The sequence below is a fragment of the Mauremys reevesii genome, linkage group 1 (assembly GCF_016161935.1).
Source record: "Mauremys reevesii isolate NIE-2019 linkage group 1, ASM1616193v1, whole genome shotgun sequence".
NCBI lineage: Eukaryota > Metazoa > Chordata > Testudines > Geoemydidae > Mauremys > Mauremys reevesii.
The window spans coordinates 17,196,923-17,221,992 of record NC_052623.1 but is presented as its reverse complement, the minus strand read 5'-3'; the positions used below and the strand labels follow the sequence as shown (position 1 = coordinate 17,221,992).

At 47.1% G+C, this 25,070-nt stretch overlaps 1 protein-coding gene across 11 annotated transcripts in view; it reads right to left on the bottom strand.

Moving 5' to 3' along the window:
- The window catches only part of FAM168A (family with sequence similarity 168 member A), a 340,334-nt gene that overhangs the window by 32,558 nt on the left and 282,706 nt on the right, over positions 1–25,070 (bottom strand). For 8 of the 11 annotated variants that reach the window (XM_039539011.1, XM_039539026.1, XM_039539037.1 and 5 more), the window contains 2 exons: positions 16,238–16,318; positions 6,779–6,805 (listed from right to left, as the gene is read on the bottom strand). In XM_039539011.1, coding sequence (XP_039394945.1) covers positions 6,779–6,805; positions 16,238–16,318 — 108 coding nt within the window. The remainder of the gene's footprint in view (positions 1–6,778; positions 6,806–16,237; positions 16,319–25,070) is intronic. The other 3 variants (XM_039539015.1, XM_039539041.1, XM_039539056.1) reach the window with 1 other exon arrangement.

Sequence of the window (25,070 nt, the reverse complement as noted above, 5' to 3'; positions counted from 1 at the left end):
ACTTGCTGCTCACAGACCCTACAAGCTGAGGTTTCTGTCCTCATAAAAGCAATGAGTTATAGAAACCGGAACTCTCTAAATCAGACAGCACAAAAAAGGGTTTCCAATGTTTAGGAAGTACAATTGTCTTTCCTCCAGAGAATCCTGGCTCTTAAATAGGGGTAGTCTGTAATGTAGTTTGCTTTTGATGAGCCTGACTACTAAAGAATGAAAACCAAGTGATGGCTGGATCAATCCCCAAGAACTGGCCTACTGATTTGATTCTAATGTGAAATCACTGTGGGTGGAGCTAGTGAAAAGATACAATTGTTCGAATTGTTACAAATGTCCTCCAATTAATTCTTATTTAAAAAAATCCACAAAAACAAACAATTTTTGTGAATTCCTTGACTTGACACACCAGTTATGGACCAACCTATTTAATCTGCCTCATTTCAGGGGCCAAGGTGTGTGAGAAAAACATGCTCTGGATCCGAGTAATCAGAGCTGGCGAGACTGGAAATCCAGTGTGATCAGCTATGGCTTTGTCCATCAGCAGTGAAACAAGTCAGTGGGCACGAGAACTGCTTCTCCTATAGTAGGTTATTGTTTCCATTGCCAAAGTTCCCTTTCTATCTTCTCATATAGAACACTGGGAGTTTCCTATGTGGGCTTGTAGTGAAGAAAGAAATTTGGATTCTGATTCCTCTCCTACTTGAAGATCTGATTGCTGTGTCGTGAGCCTGTGACTATTCCTAAGTGCTTGTGAGGGACTGAGGATTTCCATATCTATTGCTTGTTCCTGCATGGCACCCATCAGTGTGAATGTTATATTAGAGACTGCCTAATGCCCGATGTTAGGAGGTTACAAAATCCCTTTTGTTGACTGTTTGCACTTACACTTTTATTCTACAGACCTGAAGACTGCTCTCATCTCCAAGACCCTGACATGTTATCTGCATTTCTGGAAAGACCAGTTATCTTAGGGGTAGAATTAAATCCTTGTGGGTGACTCCTCCTGCCTCCCGCCCCCCCCCCCACACCATTTGGATGGATTCATGGTTCAAATGATTTGGATTGAGCAGTTTGGAAGTTTGCATTTTGGCCTTATGCAGTTTGTTCTTAAATCACTAACCCTCACAGAATACATCGCTTAGAGCTACACAAAATGTGAATTTCACAGAAATAGGTTATGGTCCTTTGAAAGAGCTACACAGCATGGATGGTACAAGTACAGATGTCAGAGCCAACATCCAGGTTCTGTAAGCAGAGATATCATGGGAGGCTAGGGGTTGTAAACTGCCCTCCAGATGTCAGGTCAGGCACTCTTCCACCATACGAGGTATTGTCTGAGACTAGGGTGACCAGATGTCCTGATAAAATTGGGACTGTCCCGATATTTAACCCTTTGTCCTGTGTCCCGATCAATGTACGATCGGGACGCCATTTGTCCCGATATTGAGGTAAGGAGGCGAGTGGGAGGGAGGCGCTGACCCTGTGGGTGCTCCGGGGCTGGAGCACCCACAGGGAGAAATTGCAGCCACGCTCCCCACTCCTCACCTCCTTCCCCCCCTCTCCCCTCAGCGCACCGCGTTCCTACTCCTCCCACCCTCCAGCGCTTCCCACCACCTAACAGCTGTTTGGTGGCGCTCAGCACTTTCCAGGAGGGAGGAGCGGGTATGTGGCGCACTCAGGGGAGGAGGCAGAGAAGAGGCAGGGCAAGGGCAGGGACTTGGGAGAAGGGGGTGGAATGGGGGCAGGGTGAGGGTGGTGCAGGGTTGGAAAGAGGTGGGGGGTGGGCGCACACCCACCTGGCAGAGGGGAAGTCGGCAGAGTAGGGGTGAGTGACAGATGGGGTGTGAAGAGGCGAGTGGTGGGTGGGGGAGGCGAGCGGTGGGCGGGGGACGGAGAAGGGACACAGCAAGCCAGTGGCAGGCGCGGGGATGAGGACGGGCGCAGTGGGGGGTCCGAGCAGGGAGGGGGCGGGACTGGGGGCAGTGTGGAGGCAGAGCTTGGGAGGAGCCGGGGTGGACTGTGGCGGGGGGGGGGGCTGATGGCACCCCAATGTGTCCCGATTTTTAGTGTGGTGATCTGGTCACCCTATCTGAGACAAATACACTTCAGATGACTTAACATAGTTCTTCACCTGGTTATCAGCAATATCTGCTAGATTTGTTTTAGCTTCATTCCAAGATTATTAACTGACAAGGAAAAGCTTTCACTTTTATCCATCTCTAATAGAGTTCCTCTGAATTCCAACTGTTGAGACTGGACAAGTAATTGGAGCTGAACCTAATACCTACAGCACTGCAATGATGGGTCCTCATGTCCTGACTCCTTGATCATCCAATCATCAACTACATGTAAGGGAATATGTGCTCCAGTCAACGTGACTACATGATGATAACACATGGAAAGCCAAAGAGGCAAAACTCTCAACTAGAAGTGTAAATGATGCATGTATGGAGCCAATCTCGTTAATGAGTGCACACAACTGATCCTGAGATTAAAGAAAGTGGAACTAAGCATTTCGATATATGATAGAGTATATCTTTTCCTCAGTCTCCATTTATTCATGACCTGGCATCTTGCAAAAAAACGCCTGGAATGTGGAACCAGGTTTGGGATAGTCTTACCGTAGGTACTTATGTGGTCACCATCAATGTAGTATCTGAGCGCCTCACAATCTTTAATGTATTTATCTTCAAACACTCTTGTGAAGTGGGGCAGGGCTGTTATCCCTATTGTACAAATGGGGAACTGAGGCACAGAGAGGCTAAGTGACTTGCCCAATGTCACACAGGAAGTCTGTGGCAGAACTGGGAATTGAACATGGCTTTGTCAAAGCATTAGCTAGAATCCTAACCCCTGGCCTATCCTTCTTCCCCTCCTTCTAAAGCACATGCGATCTATGAGTGGGCAGGATACTTTATCTTTACACCTTTACAGAACAGAAATTATCTTGATGAAGCACCCAGAAATGGGTGGGGGAAGGGAGGGAGGGAAGACAGCTTACAAACTCCATATCATGAAACGAAAAACAGATAAACCTAATTTCCTGGGTTGATTTTCTGCTAGATGAGAGCATCAAAGTAATGGATGGTCTGCGTTATTCTCTACTGCATTATTAATAGGTAGAGTTAAGGGAGAAACTATGCTCAGTGTGGATAAATGTGTGTCCTACTTACAGGAAAATAAAATGGATGTTTGAATGCAGGAAGTTAAAACAAAACAAAACATCACAGAAAGAGAGAAGGCCTAGAGGGGAACATGCATTAGGTTTAAAGCAGGGAACCTATAACCCTGGAAAGAGTCTGATATTCTTTCAAAATATCACTCATCTCTTAATAATTAGCATGCTTCATTTCTTTACAGCACTGGATTCTAGGCACATGCATTTTGTATAGGGAAAGGAAAGGGTATAGCGAAATTGTCTGGCAGCCAGACTCGCATAAGCTTTATCAATATTTGAAATGCCGGAGTTCTGTATTGATCTTTCAATCTGCCTTGTCTCTCTCATTCTAACAGATATTGAAAGATCTGAAACAAAGTCACACACAACAAGGAGTTGGCGTAAGCTAGAAATGTATTTTTTCACTGGCGAGGGAAGGTTTCTGAATCCCAGCAGAATGAGATATACATTCACCTGCATGATGCCAGATTTTGTTGCTTCATTTGATGTAACTCAGGTTTGCAGAGAATGAAATGGCTGGTGGCTAACTCTCTCTTGGAAAGGTTTGGTGCAAAATCAATCAATAGAGAGACCTTAGCACTCTTTTCTTTTAAACTACATTTCACTATTCTGTCTATAAATGACACACAGAGAGGGAGAGAGACCTAGTGATGCCAGCTAAGCTTTGCTTTTGTTTTTCTAATGAGAGTCAAGTCTGGATGAAAGTGGCAGGATTGAGAGGATTTTGGACTCAGGAGCTCTCCCAAAATTCCCTCCGTGTTTCATTAAGCCCCTCTGGTGCAGGAAGTCAGGAGGTCTGTGATGCCAACTCCTCGAGCCTGGCTTTGAAAATTGAGCGGTGTAGCTTTAGGCTGTCTGGGCATTTCGAGTCTGTCAGTGCCAAGGAGGTTAAAAAAACCTCACTTTCCTCTGCCAGCCTCATCTTCAGCTTTCCAGTTCTTTTAGGAACCAGCTAATATCTTGTACTAGCAACTTAGAGTTCCTTCCTAAAGAACCCCCATGGAAGATGCTGGTATCTACTCCTGTCACCTTCCTTTGTGGAGTCATTAGTAGCACTGGTTTGTTATTGTATAAATAGTTTGGAATAGATCAGGGATTGTAATTAAATGTCAAACGGATTTGACAAGAAATAATGGATGCTGGTGACTCCTCCTAGTGAAATCTGAGCAGCTGTGTTCCATGGACTCAGCCTTGTCTCACCGTGCTGGGGGAATACCAAGGACTGAAGCTGATTGTCTCTAAGCAATGAGTATCTGCCAATTTCATGACACTTTGCTGGGAATCTCTGCGAGAGAAGTGCCGGATCAACAGGCCTGGAGTCCCAGCTTCTTTGTTTGCAGCATGAGCTGCAGCATCACGTTTTTGCTCTGCTGCTGCTAACATGCGGTTCCCACCAGCAACAGCTACCTCTATGGCACAGAGAGGAGGTCAGTCTCCACGGTCCATTTAGTGTTTGGCCTCTGCTGAGCTGCCAATGTGGGCCAAAACAGTTGGTGGGGGGACAGACAGACTCGGGCTTTCACCAGTGGCTTGCCCTTAGCTCTCTTCTAAGCTCAGGCCCAGCAGCCAGCCAGGAGCTCTTCTTAGCTCCCCCACCCCTGCTAGGGTTGCCAACTTTCTAATTGCACAAAACCAAACACCACCTAGTCCTGTCCCTTCCCCAAAGCCACGCCCCTTCCCCGCGGCCCTGCCCCCTGCTCGCTCCATCCCCCCTCCCTCGGGGGCTCGCTCTCCCCCACCCTCACTCACTTTCACTGGGCTGGGGCAGGAGGTGAGGGCTCTAACTGGGGGTGAGGGCTCCAGGGCAGGGCCAGAAATGAGGGGTTCAGGGTGTGGGAGGGGCTCCAGGCAGGGGTTGGGGTGCGGGAGAGGGTGAGGTGGAGGGCTCCAGCTGGGAGTGCAGGCTCTGGGGTGGGGTCAGGGATGAGGGGTTTGGGGTGCAGGTGGAGGCTCCAGGCTGGGGGGTGGAGCTGAGGGATTTGGAGTGTGGGAGGGGGCTGCAGGTTGAGACAGGGGGTTGGGGGTGTGGAAGGGGGTGCAGGCTCTGGGGTGGGGCCAGGGATGAGGGGTTTGGGGTGCAGGAGGGAGCTCCAGGCTGGGGGGTGGGGCCGAGGGATTGGGAGTGTGGGAGGGCACTGTGGGTTGAGGTGGGGGTTGGGGTATGGGAGGGGGTGAGAGGTCCGGCTGGGACTGCAGGCTCTAGGGTGGGGCCGTGGATGAGGGGTTCAGGGTGTGGGAGGGGGTTCTGGGCTGGGGTAGGAGGTTAGGGTGAAGGGGGGTGAGGGCTCTGACTGAGGGTGAGGGCTCTGGCTGGAGGTGGGGCCAGGGATGAGGGGTTTGGGGTGTAGGAGGGGGCTTCAGGTTTGGGGGGGCTCAGAGTTGGGGCAGGGAATTGGGGCGCGGGCTTACTTTGGGCGGCTCCCGCTCAGCGGTATAATGGGGCCCTGCCTGCCCTGGCTCCACGCTGCGCCCTGGAAGTGACCAGCAGGTCCAGCTCCTAGGCGTGGGGGGCAGAGTGCGGAGCCCCCTGACATCCCCCCCCACCTAGGAGCCAGACCTGCTGGCCACTTCCAGGGCACAGTGCGGAGACAGGACAGGTAGGGACTAGCCTGCCTTAGCCCTGCAGACTTTTAATGGCCTGGTTGGCGGTGCTGACCAGAGCTGCCAGTGTCCTTTTTCAACCGGGCATTCCGGTCGAAAACCGGATGCCTGGCAACCCTAGTCCCTATTAGTACTGAGCTATGTGTTGTGCTGCAATTCCATTTGGCCAACTAGGAGCACTGCCTGCACTCTGCTAGCTCCAGCAAGGAACTGCCTGTCTGGCGCTGCAACTCCTCTTTATAGGGACTGGCTGCTCCCTGAAGCCTCTCTGATTGGGTGCTTCCCTGCAACCACTCTAGGTCACTTGGAGGACTTCTCTTCTGCTCCTCTCTGAGACAGGATGGGGCAGGACCCTGAGGCCTCTCGCAGGGGGCCTCTGGGCCTGCTCCATCCCATCACAGAACCACTTACTCATTTCTCAGTGTATGTCTACACAGCAGCTGGGAACACGCTTACCAGTGTGGGCAGACAAATGCGCTAGCTCAACGGTAAAAAGAGCAGCGTGGCCGCAGCAGCACAGCTGGTGTCTTGGCCTAACCACCCGAGTACGCACCCGAGGGGTCGGGCTTGGGTGCATGTGTGTTCGGGCGGCAAGCCTAAGCCACTGTCTGTGCCACCATGGCCGCACTGCTATGTTTAGCACACCAGCTTGTGTCTGTCTGTCCCCAATGGAAAGCACGCTCCCAGAATCCCAGCTGCTGTGTAGACATACCCTGAGAGGCTACTGAACAGCCAGCAGAAGGTAATTTGGTCTCTACTGACCAAATATGAAAGGCGCTCTATCTTCTGAGCCAGCCAGTCTTTCCAGTAGTAACCTTTTATTGCATTTCATAAAAAGCATGAATTGCTTTTAATCATGAATACATATCCCAAGATGCCGCAAGGGGTCACTGGTGAAAGATGCTCTCTCCCTCGGGCTGTTCACCCCCTCCATATCAGTTCTACACATTTATCATGTTACACATTAATAAGCTTAACATACACGAGGATAAACAGTTCTCCTACCATTAGCTGAATGCAGGAGTTGAAACTCTGTTGAATAAAAATTATTTGTTTTAAATGATCACTAAGGATTTGTGCCAATATGTACACAGCATACAGTATGCTATACAAATATGTTTCCCAGTATAACCAGTTTGCCTGTAAACTGAACAGAATTGAGAACAGCAGTTCTGGAGTCTGAAAACGTACAGCACTGCCTTCCACAGCAAAGCTGCTGAAGTCTTAACATCTAAAACAACCCACATGTACATTTTAAAATTGGTTTATATTTTCAGAATTACAACTCTTTAAATAAAGTTGAGTCTCCTCTGCTATAAACATATTTAGTGGGTTGCATGAACCTTGAGAGCCTGTTCCTTTCAGCAGTTTGATTATTTCCAGCCTGCTCTATGACAGAAACTGATTCAATTTGAGTAAAAGCTCCTTGTATCGATACAGACCACTGGTTTTAACTCAACCACTGAACCACAGTATTACTTAAATTCAATTCCATTTAACACAGTGGTGAACATTCCCCACTCTGTCATATATATCCATGGATGGAATACTATAGAAAGCTGCTTTTGTACCAGTTTTTTCTTAAAAATCCTCATTTTTCTGTTTTAATTATACCGGGTATGTTGGCTATACTGAAGTAACTGCTAACAAAGGGCCTGCTCTGCAAGGTGCTGAAGGCCTCCTAACTTCAGTGGTAGTGACTAAATCCCAAAGGATGGCTTTGGATATTAAAAATATTCCCAATGAGCTTTTGGATCAGTTAATTTGGCCCCTTACTCCCATGCTAGTGGATCATGATGATGCAGGATTGGGGCCTTAAAGAGGATCACTCCCAAAAGTAGAGAAGGACTTTGAGAAAGCTAGCTGCATAGAAAAGCCCTAGAAATTCAGGAGATGTCAAATTTGCCTAGGAGTTAAAGTAAGGATACCTATACAACTTAACTCTGCCCCATATGTGGATGCTGTAGGATGCAGTTTTATTCATAGGACCACACACTATTTCTCAAATAACATATCACACGTTTTTTTCCTACAACCTTAGAAATGCACACACAACATCTCATACTACTGTGTACTAATCTCTGTATACCCGCCTGAGTCCAGGAAAGTTATTTGTATACAAGACACAGAATGAGTGAGCCCAAGGCTCTGTGCTGTGCCCCATACAAGGTGTGCCTTCAAAGGCTGTTAAATACAATAATATCATACAAGGTTTTTAATTTGAAAAATATCATATGAAGAGAAATTGGAAGGATTAGTTCAGAGGGAGAGGCATGATGAATGGTACGGAGATGATTAACCAGGCTCTCCTAGTTTACCTTTCAAGAACAAAGAGACAGTTAATGAAATTGAAAGGCAACAAATAGTATGATAAATAATAAAAAGATTTTTTTTTGCACAATGCTTAATTAACCTGGGGAACTCCCTGCCACAAAGCATAACTGATTATAAGAATTCAGCAAGATTCCAAGAGAGATGAGGTATGTATACTGATAAGGAGCACCTGGCAGGCTGGCAGAGCGGGGCAAGCCCCTGCACTCTGACCCCACTCCTTGGCAGGAGCACTGGGCGGGCAGGCAGAGTGGGGTCAGGGCGCAGGGACGTCCATTTTCCAGGGCCCCCCAATTGGCCAGGGTGCCTGGGCACAGCTCCGTTGGCCCAGTGGCTAATCACCACTGATGGCCGCGTGTAGCCTACACACTGCCAACAGTGATGTGCAGTGTGGATATAGCCTAAGAGACAATTGTACTCAGCCACATGCAGATATCCTGGTGCATCAGCCTTTCACTGAGGGGATTTTCTTTCTTTCTTAAATGTACCTACAAACTTTTTCATAAGTGAGGTAAAAGAATGTTTTGCAGTGGGTGTAATTTGAGAGTCAGGTGTGGAGCTGATTTATTTCTGAACTACTGTCAGTTTGATAAGCAATTTGGGAGCACTAGTTTGACAGCAGCTGATTGTTAAATCCCCTTCTACAAATGAATAAGAAGAATCAGTGAGAAAAGAGAAGAAACGAGTCTGACTTCACCTGTACTGTCTGGTAGGAGATACACAAAGGAAGTGGGAGCTGTAAGACTTTCTGCTCTCCAGAAGCACCTTAGTCCCATTTTCAAATGGGGCTTTGGCTCCAAAGAGCTAGGCTCCTATGTGCCAAAATCACTTTTGAAAATGTGCCTTAGGTGACCTAGTTATTTCAGTGCTTGTGAAAATGTAACCCTTCTTAGTGCCTACAAAATCCTACTCTGTCCTCCACAGCTGCTGTGGAGTATGCCAGGCACTGTTGCCATTCTGTTATTTATTTCATAAAGATAAGGCACTCTGCTATCACAGTAGGAGAATCTGAAGAGAACAGCTTAGGAGAGCTGCTTGTTTGAATACTATGCAAATCTGTACAGAATATGGTTAAATCTACTGGCTCCAAGCACCCCGCCCCTTTGTATGTGTGAAGAATGTTTGGGACAAATATTTATATGCCTTTATGGGGGTGCATGTTGTTATTGGACCCAGAAGCTCGCCACACGCATGGAGGACCAGAAACCTCAGAATTGGCCACAGTAATTAAGGGATCAATAGAGGCCTGGTGTGATGTGAGCGGAGGTCTGTCAGAAGTTGAGGAATGTAGTGGCTTCTTTGAGATGGGGACTGGGATAATCAAGAATTAAATTACAGCAATTACTTTAACACCACAAACTTCAGCCAGGGCTTCTGGATTTCCCCCTTGGCACCTAGTTGCGATTGTTTAGTTTTTTTTGTGGTGTGTGCTGAGCACTCTTGGCTCCAGTTTACCAAAAGGGGTGCTCGACTGTTATCTCTGGATGTTTGAGTGTTTGGTTACCACCAGCATTACAGAGCTTAATAAGCAGTGTCAGAAAGATTAAGAGACTCATGCTTTGAGTTCTTGCCTTTCCTGATCTAAGGCTATATCTTAGAAATTCCCATACCAGATCAAACCAGTGGGCCATTTAATTTGACATCTTGTCTCTGACAATGGTCTGATCTGGATGCTTCAGAAGAAGGTGCCAGAGTTCTTGTAACTGTCAAATATTAGATAACCTGTCCCTAACCCCTCACAGTCAGTGGCTGGCTTATGGGCTGAAGTATTAAGATGTACATCCATCCTTTATGTTTTTGTCCTGTCTAACGTAAGGTGTAGATGTTCTCATTATCAGTCTTGGAATCTTGCTAAACTCCTATCCTCAATTATGCTTTGTGGCACGGAGTTTCCCAGGTTAACTAACCATTGTGCAAAACAATTTCCTTTATCATTTTACTACTTGTTTCTTTTCAGTTTCATTGACTTTCTCCTGGTTCTTGCATTTGTAAAAGGTAAAATAGGAGACCCTGGTTAATCTTGTCTGTACCATTCACCATTTTATGTACCTTTCTCGCCTCTCTCTTTGAACTGCAGTCCTAATCTTTCCAATTTCTCTTCATGGGCTATTTTTCAAACAAATGCAATATAATATCATACAAGCTTTTAAACAACCTTTGAAGATTCATTGTGTACGGGGCACAGTACAGAGCCTTTGGCTCATGCACTCCACCTCTTGCATATGAATAACCTTCCTGGACCCTGTCTGGTCCGCAGAGAACAGTACACAGCACTTTGAGATGTTACATGTGCATTTCTAAGGTTGTTGGAGCCTTTCTAGAACCCTGCTGCCACAGTCTTTTCCCACTGCTGAGTCCTTCCCTCTGGCGGGGAAAGACTCCAGCAGCAGAGGTGCAGTGGGACATTACACTGCTAAAAACAACCATACAGATGGGAGAGGCACTGCTTGGGCAGGTAGGGTGCATACCTAGGTATATATCCACAGGGCTCAGGTGTGTCCTTGCTGTATTTGCCTAAGCAGTGCCTCGCCATCCACACTCTGCTAATTATATCCATGCTAGGGGGACATGTAGTGTATGTTCTCTATATGCTACCAAAAGGGGAGTGCAATGTAGATGAACCTTTAAATGCCTGCCTCCCTTTGCCAAAATCCATCAGTTAGTACGTTAACCCATTACTCGATACTGCTTCTCTCTCCTGGGTCTGTTCTTAGTTTCGTTCTCCTTATATATATTAGAAATTTGATCCCCTTTCCATTGGGTTTTATTAATTGCACAGCACACATGTGGACACTCAGCACAGCCTGAATTCCAAAAGGTTGGTTAACCAGCTTGAAGTATGCCAGCAGCTCTCCAAAACCCACAAACAGGACAGAAGGTTTCAATTATTGGCTCCAACCATAACTTCCTACAACTGAATGAATCAAAGCCTGAAGTCTTCCTCCCGGGTAAAAAGTTCTCTTTGTCCCATGTCTCTGACACTGCCATCACTCTCCTTAATGTTGCTCTGAAGGTCTGAAATCTTGGGATCATTCTTGACTGTAAACATGCTTTTTCCTCCCATATTTCCCCTGAGGAGGTGTGCCTGGAAGGTGGCCAGAACTTGCCCATACCTTGCGCCTGCCTCTGCAAAAGCTTCTCTTATGCTTTAACTCCTTTGCTGCTGAATGCACCAGCATCTTCATGTGATATTTTCATTTTGGCCCTACCAAATTCATGGCTCTGAAAAATGTGTCACAGGCCATAAAATCTGGTCTTTTGTGCACTTTTACCCTATACTCTACAGATTTCACATGGGAGACCAGCATTTCTCAAGCTGTGGGTCCTGACCCAAAAGATGTTTGCGGGGGAGTTGCAAGGTTATATTAGGGGGGTCGTGGTATTGCCACCCTTACTTTTGCACTGCCTTCCGAGCTGGGTGGGAAAGCGCTGGTGGCTGGGCAGGCGCCCAGCTCTGAAGGCAGCACTGCCAGCAGAAGCGCAGAAGTAAGGGTGGCAATGGGCGACCGGAGAGTGGCAGTTGCTGGCTGGGAGCCCAGCTCTGAAGGCAGCCACACAGAAGTAAGAGTGGCAATACCATACCAGGCCATCCTCACTTCTGCGCTGCTGCTGGCAGTGGCACGGCCTTCAGAGCTGGGCTCCTGGCCAGCAGCTGCCACTCTCTGGACGCTCAGCTCTGAAGGCCGTGCCGTCGCCAGCAGCAGCGCAGACGTAAGGGTGGCAATACCACAACCCCCCTACAATAACCTTGCGACCCCCCCCCCACTACCCTCTTTTGGGTCAGGACCCGACAGTTACAACATTGTGAAATTTCAGATTTAAATATCTGAAATAATGAAATTTATGATTTTTAAAATCCTATGACTGTGAAATTGGCCAAAATGGACTGTGAATTTGGTAGGGCCCTACTCATTTGGCAGCAAGCTTTTAAGTGGTGATGTTCAGCTGGCATGAGAGCACTTGAGAAGGGGGACGCACACGTACTCAGCTGGGTCATCAATTCCCATCTAGGCTACTGCACAGTAGGTCACTCCCCTCCAGCTTCACACATGCTATCCTCCTGGGGCTCCAAGCTGCAGAGCTTTCCTCGTTCTCTCCTTGCGTGACTGTATCAGAGACTCCACATACTCCTCCTCCTGTTTTTGCTTGGTGCGCCAGAACACAACTGCTAATCTGATCAGCCTCCTTTTGGGACAAGTGCAATTCCTCTACTCAGTATAGATCAGGACTACCTCAAAATCTACCTCAGGGTCCGATACATTTAAATTCTGACTATGTGCACCATTTTCTTAAACTGACCTCCTTATCCCTGCTATCGAATACCCTCACCTGACACAGGTAATAATCCTGCAGAATAACATCCCAGATGTCCTCTTCTGAAGGGCTACCTCTTAACTCTCAAATTTACTAGAGACAATCTCTTTATCAAGCTTCCCCGAGTCACTGTCTGTCATAAGCATCTAGCACACTAGGTACATCCTATAATTGTCACTAAGAAAGCTGGTTGAAAATTTTCCAGCACAATGCTTTTCCCCTGGAAAACGGAGCTGAAAAACCCAGGGTTTGTTATAAACAGTCCCTTCCTTCCCACATAAACTCCAGGCCCCTCCTTTCCCCATCCCATCTCCAATGCTCCCAACTCCAGCTCCCTACTTTCATCCCCGTCTACTCACTTCTCCCCCTTGCATCCCTGCTTCTTTTGCCACTGTCACTCCCCATGCCCCCAATTGCCTCTGGGTCCCTATTTCCCCAGTCATTACCATCCCACCCCCTACTATTTCCCCCCACCCCAGATTCCTGCTCCGCACCCCTCTAACATCCCTCCAGACCCCTGCTTCCACCACCACCAAACACCATTCCTCCCCATCCTCACCAGGTCCCTATTTGCTGGCTTCTCCCCCACTCCCTCCCCACAGGGTTCTTGCTTCCCCCACGGCCACTACCTCACCCCTCTAGTCCCTGTGCTTCCTTCACCCCTCCCCGCCAATATCCCTGTAAGAACAACCTTGTGGCTTAAAAAGCAACAGGTAATATGTTATGTACTTCAAAAACACTGTGGTTACAAAAGGAGACATCGCATCTTTTTATGCTATCATAGAATCATAGACTTTAAGGTCAGAAGGGACCATTATGATCATCTAGTCTGACCTCCTGCACAACCCAGGCCACAGAATCTCACCCACCCACTCCTGTATCAAACCTGTGTCTGAGCCATTGAAGTCCTCAAATCATGGTTTAAAGACTTCAAGATGCAGAGAATTACCCATGCCCCACGCTGCAGAGGAAGGTGAAAACCTCCCAGGGCCTCTGCCAATCTGCTCTGGAGGAAAATTCCTTTCCGATCCCAAATACGGCAATTGGCTAAACCCTGAGCATGTGAGCAAGACACCAACCAGACACCCAGGAAAAAATTCTCTGTAGTAACTCAGATCCCACCCCATCTAACATTGCATCACAAGCCATTGGGCATATTTATCGCTAATAGTCTAAGACCAATTAATTGCCAAAATTAGGCTATCCCATTATACCATCCCCTCCATAAACTTATCAAGCTGAGTCTTGAAGCCAGATATGTCTTTTGCCCCCACTACTCTCCTTGGAAGGCTGTTCCAGAACTTCACTCCTCTGATGGTTAGAAACCTTCATCTAATTTCAAGTCTAAACTTCCTGATGGTCAGTTTATATACATTTGTTCTTGTGTCCACATTGGTACTGAGCTTAAATAATTCCTCTCTCTCCCTGGTATTTATTCCTCTGATATATTTATAGAGGGCAATCATATCTCCCCTCAGCGTTCTTTTGGTTAGGCTAAACAAATCAAGCTCTTTGAGTCTCCTTTCATAAGACAGGTTTTCCATTCCTCGGATCATCCTAGTAGCCCTTGTCTGTACTTGTTCCAGTTTGAATTATTCCTTCTTAAACACGGGAGACCAGAACTGCACACAGTATTCCAGATGAGGTCTCACCAGTGCCTTGTATAATGGTACTAACACCACCTTATCTCTACTGGAAATACCTCGCCTGATGCATCCCAAGACCTCATTAGCTTTTTTCACGGCCATATGATATTGGCAGCTCATAGTCATCCTGTGATCAACCAATACTCTGAGGTCCTTCTCCTCCTCTGTTACTTCCAACTGATGTGTCCCCAGTTTATAACAATAATTCTTGTTATTAATCCCTAAATGCATGACCTTGCACTTTTCACTATTAAATTTCATCCTATTACTATTACTCCAGTTTACAAGGTCATCCAGATCTTCCTGTATGATATCCCGGTCCTTCTCTGTGTTAGCAATACCTCCAAGCTTTGTGTCATCCACAAACTTTATTAGCACATTCCCACTTTTTGTGCCAGGGTCAGTAATAAAAAGATTAAATAAGACTGGTCCCAAAACTGATCCCTGAGAACTCCACTAGTAATCTCCCTCCAGCCTGACAGTTCACCTTTCAGTACAACCCATTGTAGTCTCCCCTTTAACCAGTTCCTTATCCACCTTTCAATTTTCATATTGATCCCCATCTTTTCCAATTTAGCTAATAATTCCCCATATGGAATTATTAAATGCCTTATCAAATGCCTTACTGAAATTGAGGTAAATTAGATCCACTGCGTTTCCTTTGTCTAAAAAATCTGTTACCTTCTCAAAGAAGGAGATCAGGTTGGTTTGGCACAATCTATCTTTTGTAAAACCATGTTGTATTTTGTCCCAATTACCATTGACCGCAACGTCTTTAACTGCTTTCTCTTTCAAATTTTTTTCCAAGACCTTACATACTACAGATGTCAAACTAACAGGCCTGTAGTTGCCTGGATTACTTTTTTTCCCTTTCTTAAAGATAGGAACTACGTTAGCAATCCTCCAGTCATACAGTACAACCCTGAGTTTACAGATTCATTAAAAATTCTTGCTAATGGGCTTGCAATTTCATGTGCCAGAGTTCCTTTAATATTCTTGGATGAAGATTATCTGGGCCCCCGATTTAGTCCCGTTAAGCTGTTCGAGTTTGGCTTCTACCTCAGATGTGGTAATATCTACCTCCATATCCTCATTCCCATTTGTCATCCTACCATTATCCCTAAACTCCTATGTACTGTTTAAATTATATTGTATATGAAGCAAAAAATAAACAAGGGCCATATCCTGAAGCCCTTATTTAGCCCGATTCTGCCATCCTCAGTCATACTGAGTAGTACCTTACTCGACGAGTAGTTCCCCTGAAGCCTCAGAGCCTGCTCATAGTGTAAGGAACTAGTCATCGTGAGTAAGGGTTTTTATTTGTTCCACCTGAGACCCTGATTCAGAAAAGCTCTTAAGCAGATGCTTAACTTTAAGCACATACTTAAGTGATCTCTTGACTAGGGACCCTTTCCTGAATTGAGGCCTAAAGGACATCTTCTACTGGTTCCAAGGAGAATATAGCTTGAGTAAGGACTTCAAGGTTTGGGCTCAAAATGCATGAAACCCAAGTGGTTTGCTTAGGCAAGAAAATTACTTTAGAATATTCCAAATTAATCACCAGTGGAACCTTGCTAATTTGCACTGATGATGTGCAGGAACAATTTATTGTGAATTATTGAATGTTGCCAATTATTGATTAAGTGCACACATTGAAAAGGAAGGATAATCCATTACAACATGTTCTGTGTTTTCACCTACATGACAATGCAGTTCTAATTCTTTATAATGATACTTTTGATAATGTTCTAGAGAGGAAGGATGGTCCAGTGATTGGGCTACTAGCTGAGGGCTTGGGAGACCAGGGTTCAATTCCTTGCTCTGCCACAGACTTCCTATGTGACCTTGGGCAAGTCACTTCCTCAGTTCCCCATAATAATAGCGCTGCCCTGCCTCACAGGGGGATCACGAGGATAAATACACTAAAGATTGTGTGGGAGCTCAGATGCTGTGGTGAGGGGGTCATAGATATACCTATGACAGGGATTGGGAAACATGTGATGACATATTTTGTGAAGTAATGGGAGAGTTTATTACAGTCTCTGTACTATTTGCTGAAAAACATAGCGACAGCAGGGTTCCGTGTGCCAGTTAACAAAGGGCAAATGAGTGAAACTCTCCTGCATCCTTAAGCATGTCATGAACTGTTTCCAGAATGAAAAGTTGTTTTTACCTGGGGCATAGCCAGGGCTGCTGGTTGGATACATATTCGGATTGTAGGCAGGGGCAGCTGTGGGATACCCAGTTGGATAACCTGGAATGAGAAGGACAGAGAAAATACACTTCTGTCAATAAGAGTAAGGAGAAAAGAGAGCACTCTAGGAGAAAAAAAATCTGTTTAAACAAAAGGATGATTGGCACAGTTGAGATATAAAGCTGAACACATATTATCAGATGGGCAGGAAACGTAGACAGCACAGAACATAGTATAAGTTTTCCCTTGTCATCTGCAATACTGAAATACTATTCTCCTGGAAACTGAAGGCAAATAACCAACATGTTGAAGAACACAGGGATATTCAGCGTATTCTGTAGAAAACTACCTATTCTGTAAAACACTACTACTACTAAGCTGCTTGCAGTGCCATATTAACATGATGTATTGGTCTCACTGAACTCACAATAAAATTTCAAGATTGGAGCACACATGTTTTATTAAGTCTTCATTTTGCTAAACAGACAAATCATTGAATTTAAAAACAGATCTTACATTAGAAAGTCATGCTGCTGCTTCTTTATGATCCAATCCCGTTTAGTCCTACTCCCACTGGGAACTGAGAGAGCTCTACATCTCGCAGCAAAGGGTCAACACTTTATTCAGTTGGGCCCTTCCTCATCATCAGCAGAGTTTCTATAAGCCAGATTCCCTTGTTATGGAAAAGCTAGAGACGTTGCGTGAAAGCACTACAGCTCTTGGGGCCACTCATCACTTGCACAACTCTCGTTAATAGGAGGTACCCAATTATCTGCCAAGCCACGTAGAAAATGACAAGCAAGACAATTTGTCCCATTTGGAACTAACAGGTAAGGCAAAGGGTTTTAATAGGCATTTTAACAAAGGCTACAAATGATCCTTCTTCAATCAGCTAGGGACATATAGGTCCCCGTGAATTCAGAGGAAAATCGTTTTTAGAAGTAAAAGCCCACATAAGCAGTGCAATTGAAGTCAACAGGACCCTAACCCCTCCTGAAAAGCCTCATTTACTGTACACCTGAAAATCATTGTCATGTGCTTTCATAACCACATGCATACAGACACAATGCACACACCCAGCAGCATGCTTTTCTCAGTACACTACCATGTTATTGTATGTTCTCTTCTTCTAGCTGGAGTTTAGCCTGTGGGGGATTGGTTGGTTGGTTTGGCTTTTTTTTAAAGTGCCACAGCTTTTGCCCATTTCACAGACTGAGTGCTTCATTCCAACTCAGTTACAGGCCTATACCGATTTTAATTCGGTGACCGTTGACTCCGGTTTCTGTAGTATGTGCTTTAACGGCGTTAGTTCGGAATCGGTTTTAACATGAATAGGGTTAGTGTGGCGAGCTCGCGAAATATCCTATTGGCCTCCATAGTGCACTACCTGCCAACGACCGCCTGGACAGCATGCACAACTCGGGTGCACTGGCATGCCTCCGGTGAAAAAGCACAGACTGTTTGACTGGTTCATCCCGCTCAGGTAGTGAAAAGATCACAGGTGATCACACAGGAGGTGACAGCGCACAGCTCATCAGCACAGTTATGATCTCGCAGGGAGAATCATCCAATTAGGGCATGGAAATGGGGGAGATCGAAATGGAATATGGGGAGATATGGGAGCAGATTCAAGTTCTGTAAAATGGCGAAAAAAGAAAAAATGAAAAAGAAACTTGAACTGAGATGAGCAAAGGCCACAGAAAGGACTCAGTGCAGTGCAGAGTGAAAAGTAAGAGAAAGGACAAAGCAGAGAGCTCAGACAAGAAAACCCAGGAAACCAAGGGGCAAAAGGAAAGTGAAAAACATGGAGCTGAGCTGCATGCAATTTTAGCTGGTATGCTGCAATGGCCACAATGCCCCTGACTGTGCTTCGAAGCGGCTATGTCTCCCTGGCCTTGTAGAGATGAGGAGGCCCCTGACGAGGGATTCCGAGGAAAGAGAGAGAGGAAGGAAGAGAGAGCAGAAGAACAAGAGAGTGGAAGACAGGAAGAGAGAAGCCCCTGGCGGAGAGCCTGAGCTCCCAGCCCTACTCCCCCAAGTGCGGAGGTAGCGCCCTGGAAGGACCCTGGCAGCTGTACCTTTGGCCCAGCTTGCGCAAATAATGGAGCAACGTTTTTTAATGATTGCTTAGGGTTTTTAGTGACAGTTTTTTTTGAGGAGGATTTTGCCCTTTTGAGTTAGAGATTGATTGAGACAGTTGTGTTACTGAGGACAGTTTATTGGAGCAGATCACTTAGGATTTGTCGATGAGTCCCTACTCAGAAAGCGATCAGGCAGGGCATCAGAAGTAAGTCTGGGCCAGGGCTTGCATGAAGCTTCTGCCCACCGTTTCTGACTTAGGCATCAGGAGCGGGATCATTGGCATAGGGTATCATACGCATGCATCCAAGCATGGGCTGGCATTTATCAGCATCTATATGTGATCAAAGAAGAATATCCTCAGCGCTCTGTATCTAATTCTGTAATCATCGTTTAAATATCTTGTTTAGTAATCCTCAACAAAGTCAGGAATTAAAGTAACGTTTGTTGCAGCAGTTCGTGGGTTGAGGGCATGCAGCAAAAAAAAATTTCTGTGTTCAGATGCAGCGGCCGGGGGAGGGAAAAATGGATGATCTTTCTGGTTGGGGGTCGGCAAAAGCAGGCGGGTTCCCAGGCCACCGGACAAGTGTGGGTGGGGGGAGGGGGAGGGTTGGTAAATAGCAGGGAGGTGCAGGGTATGCTATGTGGGGGGGGGAGGGGTCTCTTGCCCATGGTCTGCTTACCATGAATCCTGATGCCTGGAATCCTGATGCCTGACCTGTGTCTGTGAGAGATGCAACCCAGTCTGAAAAGAAAAAAAATATTAAAATCAAATGTAGTATGTGCTAGGAAATCAGAAAATCATGTTTTAATGTGTTTTTCTCCCTGTGCAATGTATAACCATTGTAATGTTTAACTCCATTCCTCTCCCTCATATATCTCAGCATCTGCCTCTTTAATCCAGCCCCTCCTCTCCCAAAAAGAAAGGCAAAGAAGCAAAGGCGAAAGAAGTTATGAATGTTAGACGCAGAGAGCGAGCACGGAAGAAAAGGGGGAGCTGAGAGCGTGAGGACAGTGAGAATGATTACAGGGAATGAAGGAGAGGGGAGAGGAGGGAGGGATGGCAGGAAGGACAGGACAGGAGGGAGAGAGGAGGGGAGAGGAGAGGAGGAGGCAGGGGAAGACCGAGGCGGCAGGAAGGCGGGCGGAAAAGCGTGCGGGATGGCGTGTCTGGGGCTGGGTGCTGCTGCTGACTGTGCTGGCGCGGCAGATGTGGGGCTTCAGGAGCGGCTTCAGCAGCCCCTCCCCCAGGTGCTGCTCCTGCTCACCCCCCACCCATGCCCCCTCACACTCCTCACCCCTCGCGTGCGTCACCCAGCCGTGGCCCTCACGATGGGCCACACCCCGGGGAGGCCCACCCCCCCCTGCCATGCAGCCCCACTTTTTTTGATTTTCTTTCCCTTCCTCCTTCTCCCTCCTCCCTCCTCCTCCTTCTACTTCTCTCTAAATCTTTCTATAATAAAATTTATAAAAATAAAGAATTAATGCTTTTAATGACTTTTGACTTTTTTTGCAGGGATAAGCTGGAGAGAGGGAGGAGGACTGACAATCAACAAAGGGTTGGTGTTCATCAACAAGACACAGCCTCACACTGTACCCTGGCCATGTACAGCTTCTCTGATCAAGCTCCGCTTCTCTGGCTGCTTCCTGGTCTGCTCTTCTAATCTCCCTGGTGTCTGGCTGCGGCGTAATCAGCCAGCGTAATCAGCGCCCCAGCCCTGCCCCTCCCACCCCCACCCGCCATAAACTCTGGAGAATACAGCAAGCAGCAAGCAGCAAGCACATTTGGCAGCAATTGAGGGGACATTGAGGGTCTGAGCCAGTCAATGTGTGGCGCCAGCGCGCCATGCTTCAAACCAACATATTGCACACCATTGCATTCTTGCTCAGCCTGTACCACCACTGAACTGATCCTGACCACTGTGCCTGTGTCTGCCTGCCATGGCATCTGCATGGCAGCAGCAAGGGGCCCCCCCGACAGGTCCACAGGCATTTCAACATCCATTTTCTGGTCTGAAGTAAGTCCCTTGCTGCTGCCTGTGCAGCGCGTAGTGCTGCCCCTTGCTTCTGAATGCGAGCATTCTGAACCCTCCCATGCCATCCCCTGGATGCATCTCACGTGGATGTTTGTGATCCACCAAGTCATTGCCACCAAGCTTTGCAGCACCAAAGTAGGTGCCCGGTGCCGCGTGGTGCCCCTGGTGCTGCGGTGCCAAGATAGGGCGGGATATGCCCCCATCGAATCATCACCAGTTAATCCATCATCCAAAGCCATCCACACTATGGCCTGCCAGCTCATGCTTGCAGCAACTTGCAGCAGCTGGGGCTACAGCTCACACCTTGCATACAGTACCCCACCACTACAAATTGATTCCGAATGAATTCTGACTGTCTGGCCCTTCGTTGCACTCTTCTCACAGCTCTATCGCTTGAGCTATCTCGCTTTCTAGGGTGAGGGCTGCTCCTCGGCTTCAGGGAGGGTTCCATCAGTCACAGTTCCATGAAAGAAAGCCATGGCATGCAGAAGAATTACGCAAGCCCTGAATCAAAACCAAATGCGCCCCACACACGTCAGTGGTCCATCAGTGCCCAACACAGTGCTTCCCCCAAAATCCAAAAATGCTCCGGGGATAAAATCATCCCCATTACCATCAGGCGGCCCAAGCGCCCCGGAGCCGTTTAATTCTGTTCTGTGTCTGTGTCACTCATCATCACGTCCATCGCGCTGCTCTCGCATCCGCGCCTCGGTCCTTCCTCCTACAGGTCCTGGTTCAGCATATACTGGTGCGCGATGATCAAACATCCACGTGAGCTGAGTGGAGCTGAGCAGGGTTATAAGCGTCTGCTGTGCTATGGCGCCTGCACGGTTCACCAAAAAAAAGGGCGAAAACGGTTGTCTGCCCGCTGTCAGGGGAGGAGAGGGGGAGGGGGCCCACCCCACCGAACCCACCCGAAAGGCCCTTTTTTCCATCAGGGGGCACTGGGATCTCAACCATGGGCGGGAGGGGAGGGAACTGGGAACTATGGATAGACTAGCTAGTAGCACCACAATGCTTCTCTCAATCGACGCTACGCCTGGACCGTGACACCACACACCGATTTTATGTGTTGTGTGTTTGCACGCGCACACATTTTTATAAAATCTGTTTTACAAAACCGGTTTATGCAAATTCGGAATAGTCCCGTAGTGTAGACGTACCCACAGTCTTTCTAGCTAAACCGCTCATGCAGGTTCAACAGCCCTACAGGTTCACTTCCTGCTGGACAGTGGTGGTGTGTGCTGGTGAACAACTGCTGCCCACAGAGGTAGGAACTGTTCTGTGGAGGAGAAAGTGAATCCTAGGCAGTTTCCTATGTTGAACTGACAAGGACCATCTTCCTGTAACCAGCACGTCCTGGAGAGGGGCAGTTAGTAAAAGACCACAGACTGATTTTTTTTTCTCTTTTAAACAAGACCAAGATTGGTCTTTACTCCCCCTGATCATCTCTCGTTGTTAAAGAATCACTTTGCCCCAAACTGCTTGCACAGCCATACGTTCACTTATACAATGTCCAAGCTTGTACGCGAACTCCATCTCCAGAGCGTGGCATCCAGCACTAAGCCTAGTGCTACAAAGATTTTTTTTAAAGTTAATTTGAATAAATTTAATTCAGCAGTCATGACCACTGTACTGGAATAAATTACTGTGTGTTCTACCCTTTCATTTTCATCAGTATTACAATTGGCTTCTAAATCAGGTTAATTAAAAATTGCTATCATTAATGCTGGATATGCTGAGATTTAACAGATTCCCCCTCCCCCTACATAAAACCATGTTGTTGATGTGTTTGGGAATATACAGGATTTTAGCAATCAAGCAGCTCTTAGGAAAGTTATTTATAGATTCAGTGATTGCACACAGAACCCTAATAAAGAAGAAGTCAAGTCAGAAATATCCACACTTAGTTTCACATTCATTAGAAGATTTATTTTCTTTTTTCTGAAGTACCTCCCCCCCGCCCGAAATTATGTCCATATTGCCACCGCCTATTTGTAGCTATTTTTCAGGATCTAACACACATCCATTGCACATGTATTTACAGACTGGGCCCCTGGAACTATGTGCAGAGAGCCCGGGCTGCACAGAAGGGAGAGAGTGCCACCTCTGCAGCACTGATCCCTTTTCCCCCGTGACGAAGTGGGAAAGTTCTTAATGTTTTCTCTGAACTCGGTGTGCGCGCCTCAGTTTCCCCTATGTATTGCTTAAGTATCTGGGTGATGGGATAAGAGTGTGTGATCATTGCAGAGACTCCTAGAGGGCGGGTGTGAGTACTGTCAGGACAGGGAATGGCCAACACCCTGTAACCTAGCAACTGATAGCCAGCCGCTCCCCCCCCCATAAGGTGTTGGGAACAAAGAGGTCAGGTGACCTTTTGGGGGTGGGAGAAAGGGACAAAGGATAGAGTAGGTGCTATGGGGGTCGGAGGCTGGGCTGGTGGAAACTGGTCAGTCTCCTGTTTTGGGACTCGGAGGAGGGAATCCAGGGTACCAGGCCCTGGAGCCCCCCAGGATGGACTTTGTTGAAAGTTCCTGATTTCTGTCCTAACAAGATCTGTTCTAGGCTGTGCTCCTGTCGACTAATAAACCTTCTGTTTTTCAATGCTGGGTGAGAGTAACTGCTGACTGCGAAGATGGGGTGCACAGGGGGGTGTAAGGCTTCCCCAGGTGTCCCATTCAGGTGGACTCACTACGGGGAGTTCACGGGGTGAACAGGGAGGCTGCGTGCTCCGAGGTCAGGAAGCGCCAAAGCCAAAGAAGCTTCCTGCCATGGTGTAAGAGAGCATTGGCCTGCTAAACCCAGGGTTGTGAGTTCAATCCTTGAGGAGGCCACTTAGGGATCTGGGGCAAAAATTGGTCCTGCTAGTGAAGGCAGGGGGCTGGACTCGATGACCTTTCGAGGTCCCTTCCAGTTCTAGGAGATTGGTATATCTCCAATTATTACCTATTACCTTTAGTCCTGACTAGCTTCACTCAGAGCAGTTCCAAAGCACCCACACTGTGACTCCCGTGATACCCGCCCCCCAACAGATGGGCTCTATGGCTCGCAAAGTGCCAAGCCAGAGAACATGTGCCATCATCCCTACAGCCAGGCAAACCACCAAACAGTTGCTTGAAGTTGTAGTAACTTTTTTGTGAGCCTACAAGGGTAGCTGGCATGGAGACAGGGAGGAGCTGGAGACGAATTGGGCTAGGAGGGAGAAAACCCCAGCACAAACTTTTCACGTCAGAAACCTTTTCAGTACGTTCACCTGCGTTGGGAAACCTGCAAGCTCCATGAAGGCTGCTGTTGTGCCACTTAAAGCCTTTTAAACTCTGTTCTCATCCATGGTCATTAGGTGTTTGCAGTTCATATTTGAGATCTCTGAGAGCAGCACGACTTGTAGAAATGATCCCCCTTTTTTGCTCAAGCAGGATAGGCTCTGTATAGCCTTCCTTCGTTCCCTGTGCTTAGGCTTTGTCTAGACTAGGATAAAGGGTGAGCTTTAAGAACATGTTAGCTAGGGCTGGCTGGGCTGAAAAAAGGAGACTTTGGTATTTGTTTTCAGTACAACGAAGAACAAAACAGACCTTTCAACATTTTTTGCACGGAAAGACCCCGCTCAAAATATCCACTAGCCCAATGACTAAGGCACTCCCCTAGGAAACCCAGGCTCAAGTTTGTGCTCTGCCTGAACCTGAACCTCTCACGGCAGTGCCCTGACCATTGGGCTATAGAGTCAGTTTCTCACTCTCTCTGGCCCAATGAATGTTTCAACAGGAGAAACTGCGAGCGAGACACACACAGACTGACCACATAGCCCGGCAGTTAGGGCTCACCCCTAGGCTATAACTCAACCAATTTAACATGTATTAAAGACAGTGTATGTTCCCTGGTTTCACTTGACTTGAACACCAGACCTTGTACCCTAATCTAGACAGGACCTTAGAGGTTTTCGACCTCGCAGGACAATCTGTAAGAAGTTCCCAAACAGAAGCAAGAAACTGCTGGGAGCTGGAGACTGCAACAAAAGAAATGGCGTCCACAGCCCAGCCAGCCTTACCCTCTGCACAAACTAATCTACTGGGGCACAATCCAGGTCATCATGGTCAATGAACAAACTCTTGCATTGCTAGAGTGCTGCCTCCTTCTGCCTCCCTTGCCCCTTCCTTATGACCTTCCGGCAGGGCAGTCTATACAGATTCTGTCTTGAGTATGTGTCCTCTCGCTTCCTTGTCTCTCTGGTCCCTACACCCCTTTTCAGGTTACTTTCATCTGCCCCATCCCTCCATGATCTCTGAAGATGTCTTCAAAGAGCAGGAGATGACAGTCACTCATTAATATAGCCACTGTATGCATTCCAACTCCAGTCAGGATTGCATTCATTGCCTTACAGAAAACGGGTATGGGTTCCTGTCTCTCCTGTACCCCTTTCCTATCTTATTTCCAAATAAGCCTCCTGCACTTCAAGCATCCTCTTCTCTTTGTTCCACCCTAATGACCCTGCTCCTGCATGTTGATTGTCCTGGTTGGAGGTGTCCAATTGACTCCAGCTCACTGTCTGCCTTTAAAGAGACAAGGCACATATTCCATATAACACTCTCAACTCTAGTTCTACTATATAATAACAATACCACCTAGCTCTTACATAGTACTTTCATCCATAGATCTGAAAATGCTTTACAAAGGAGGTCAGGATCATTACCCCCATTTAA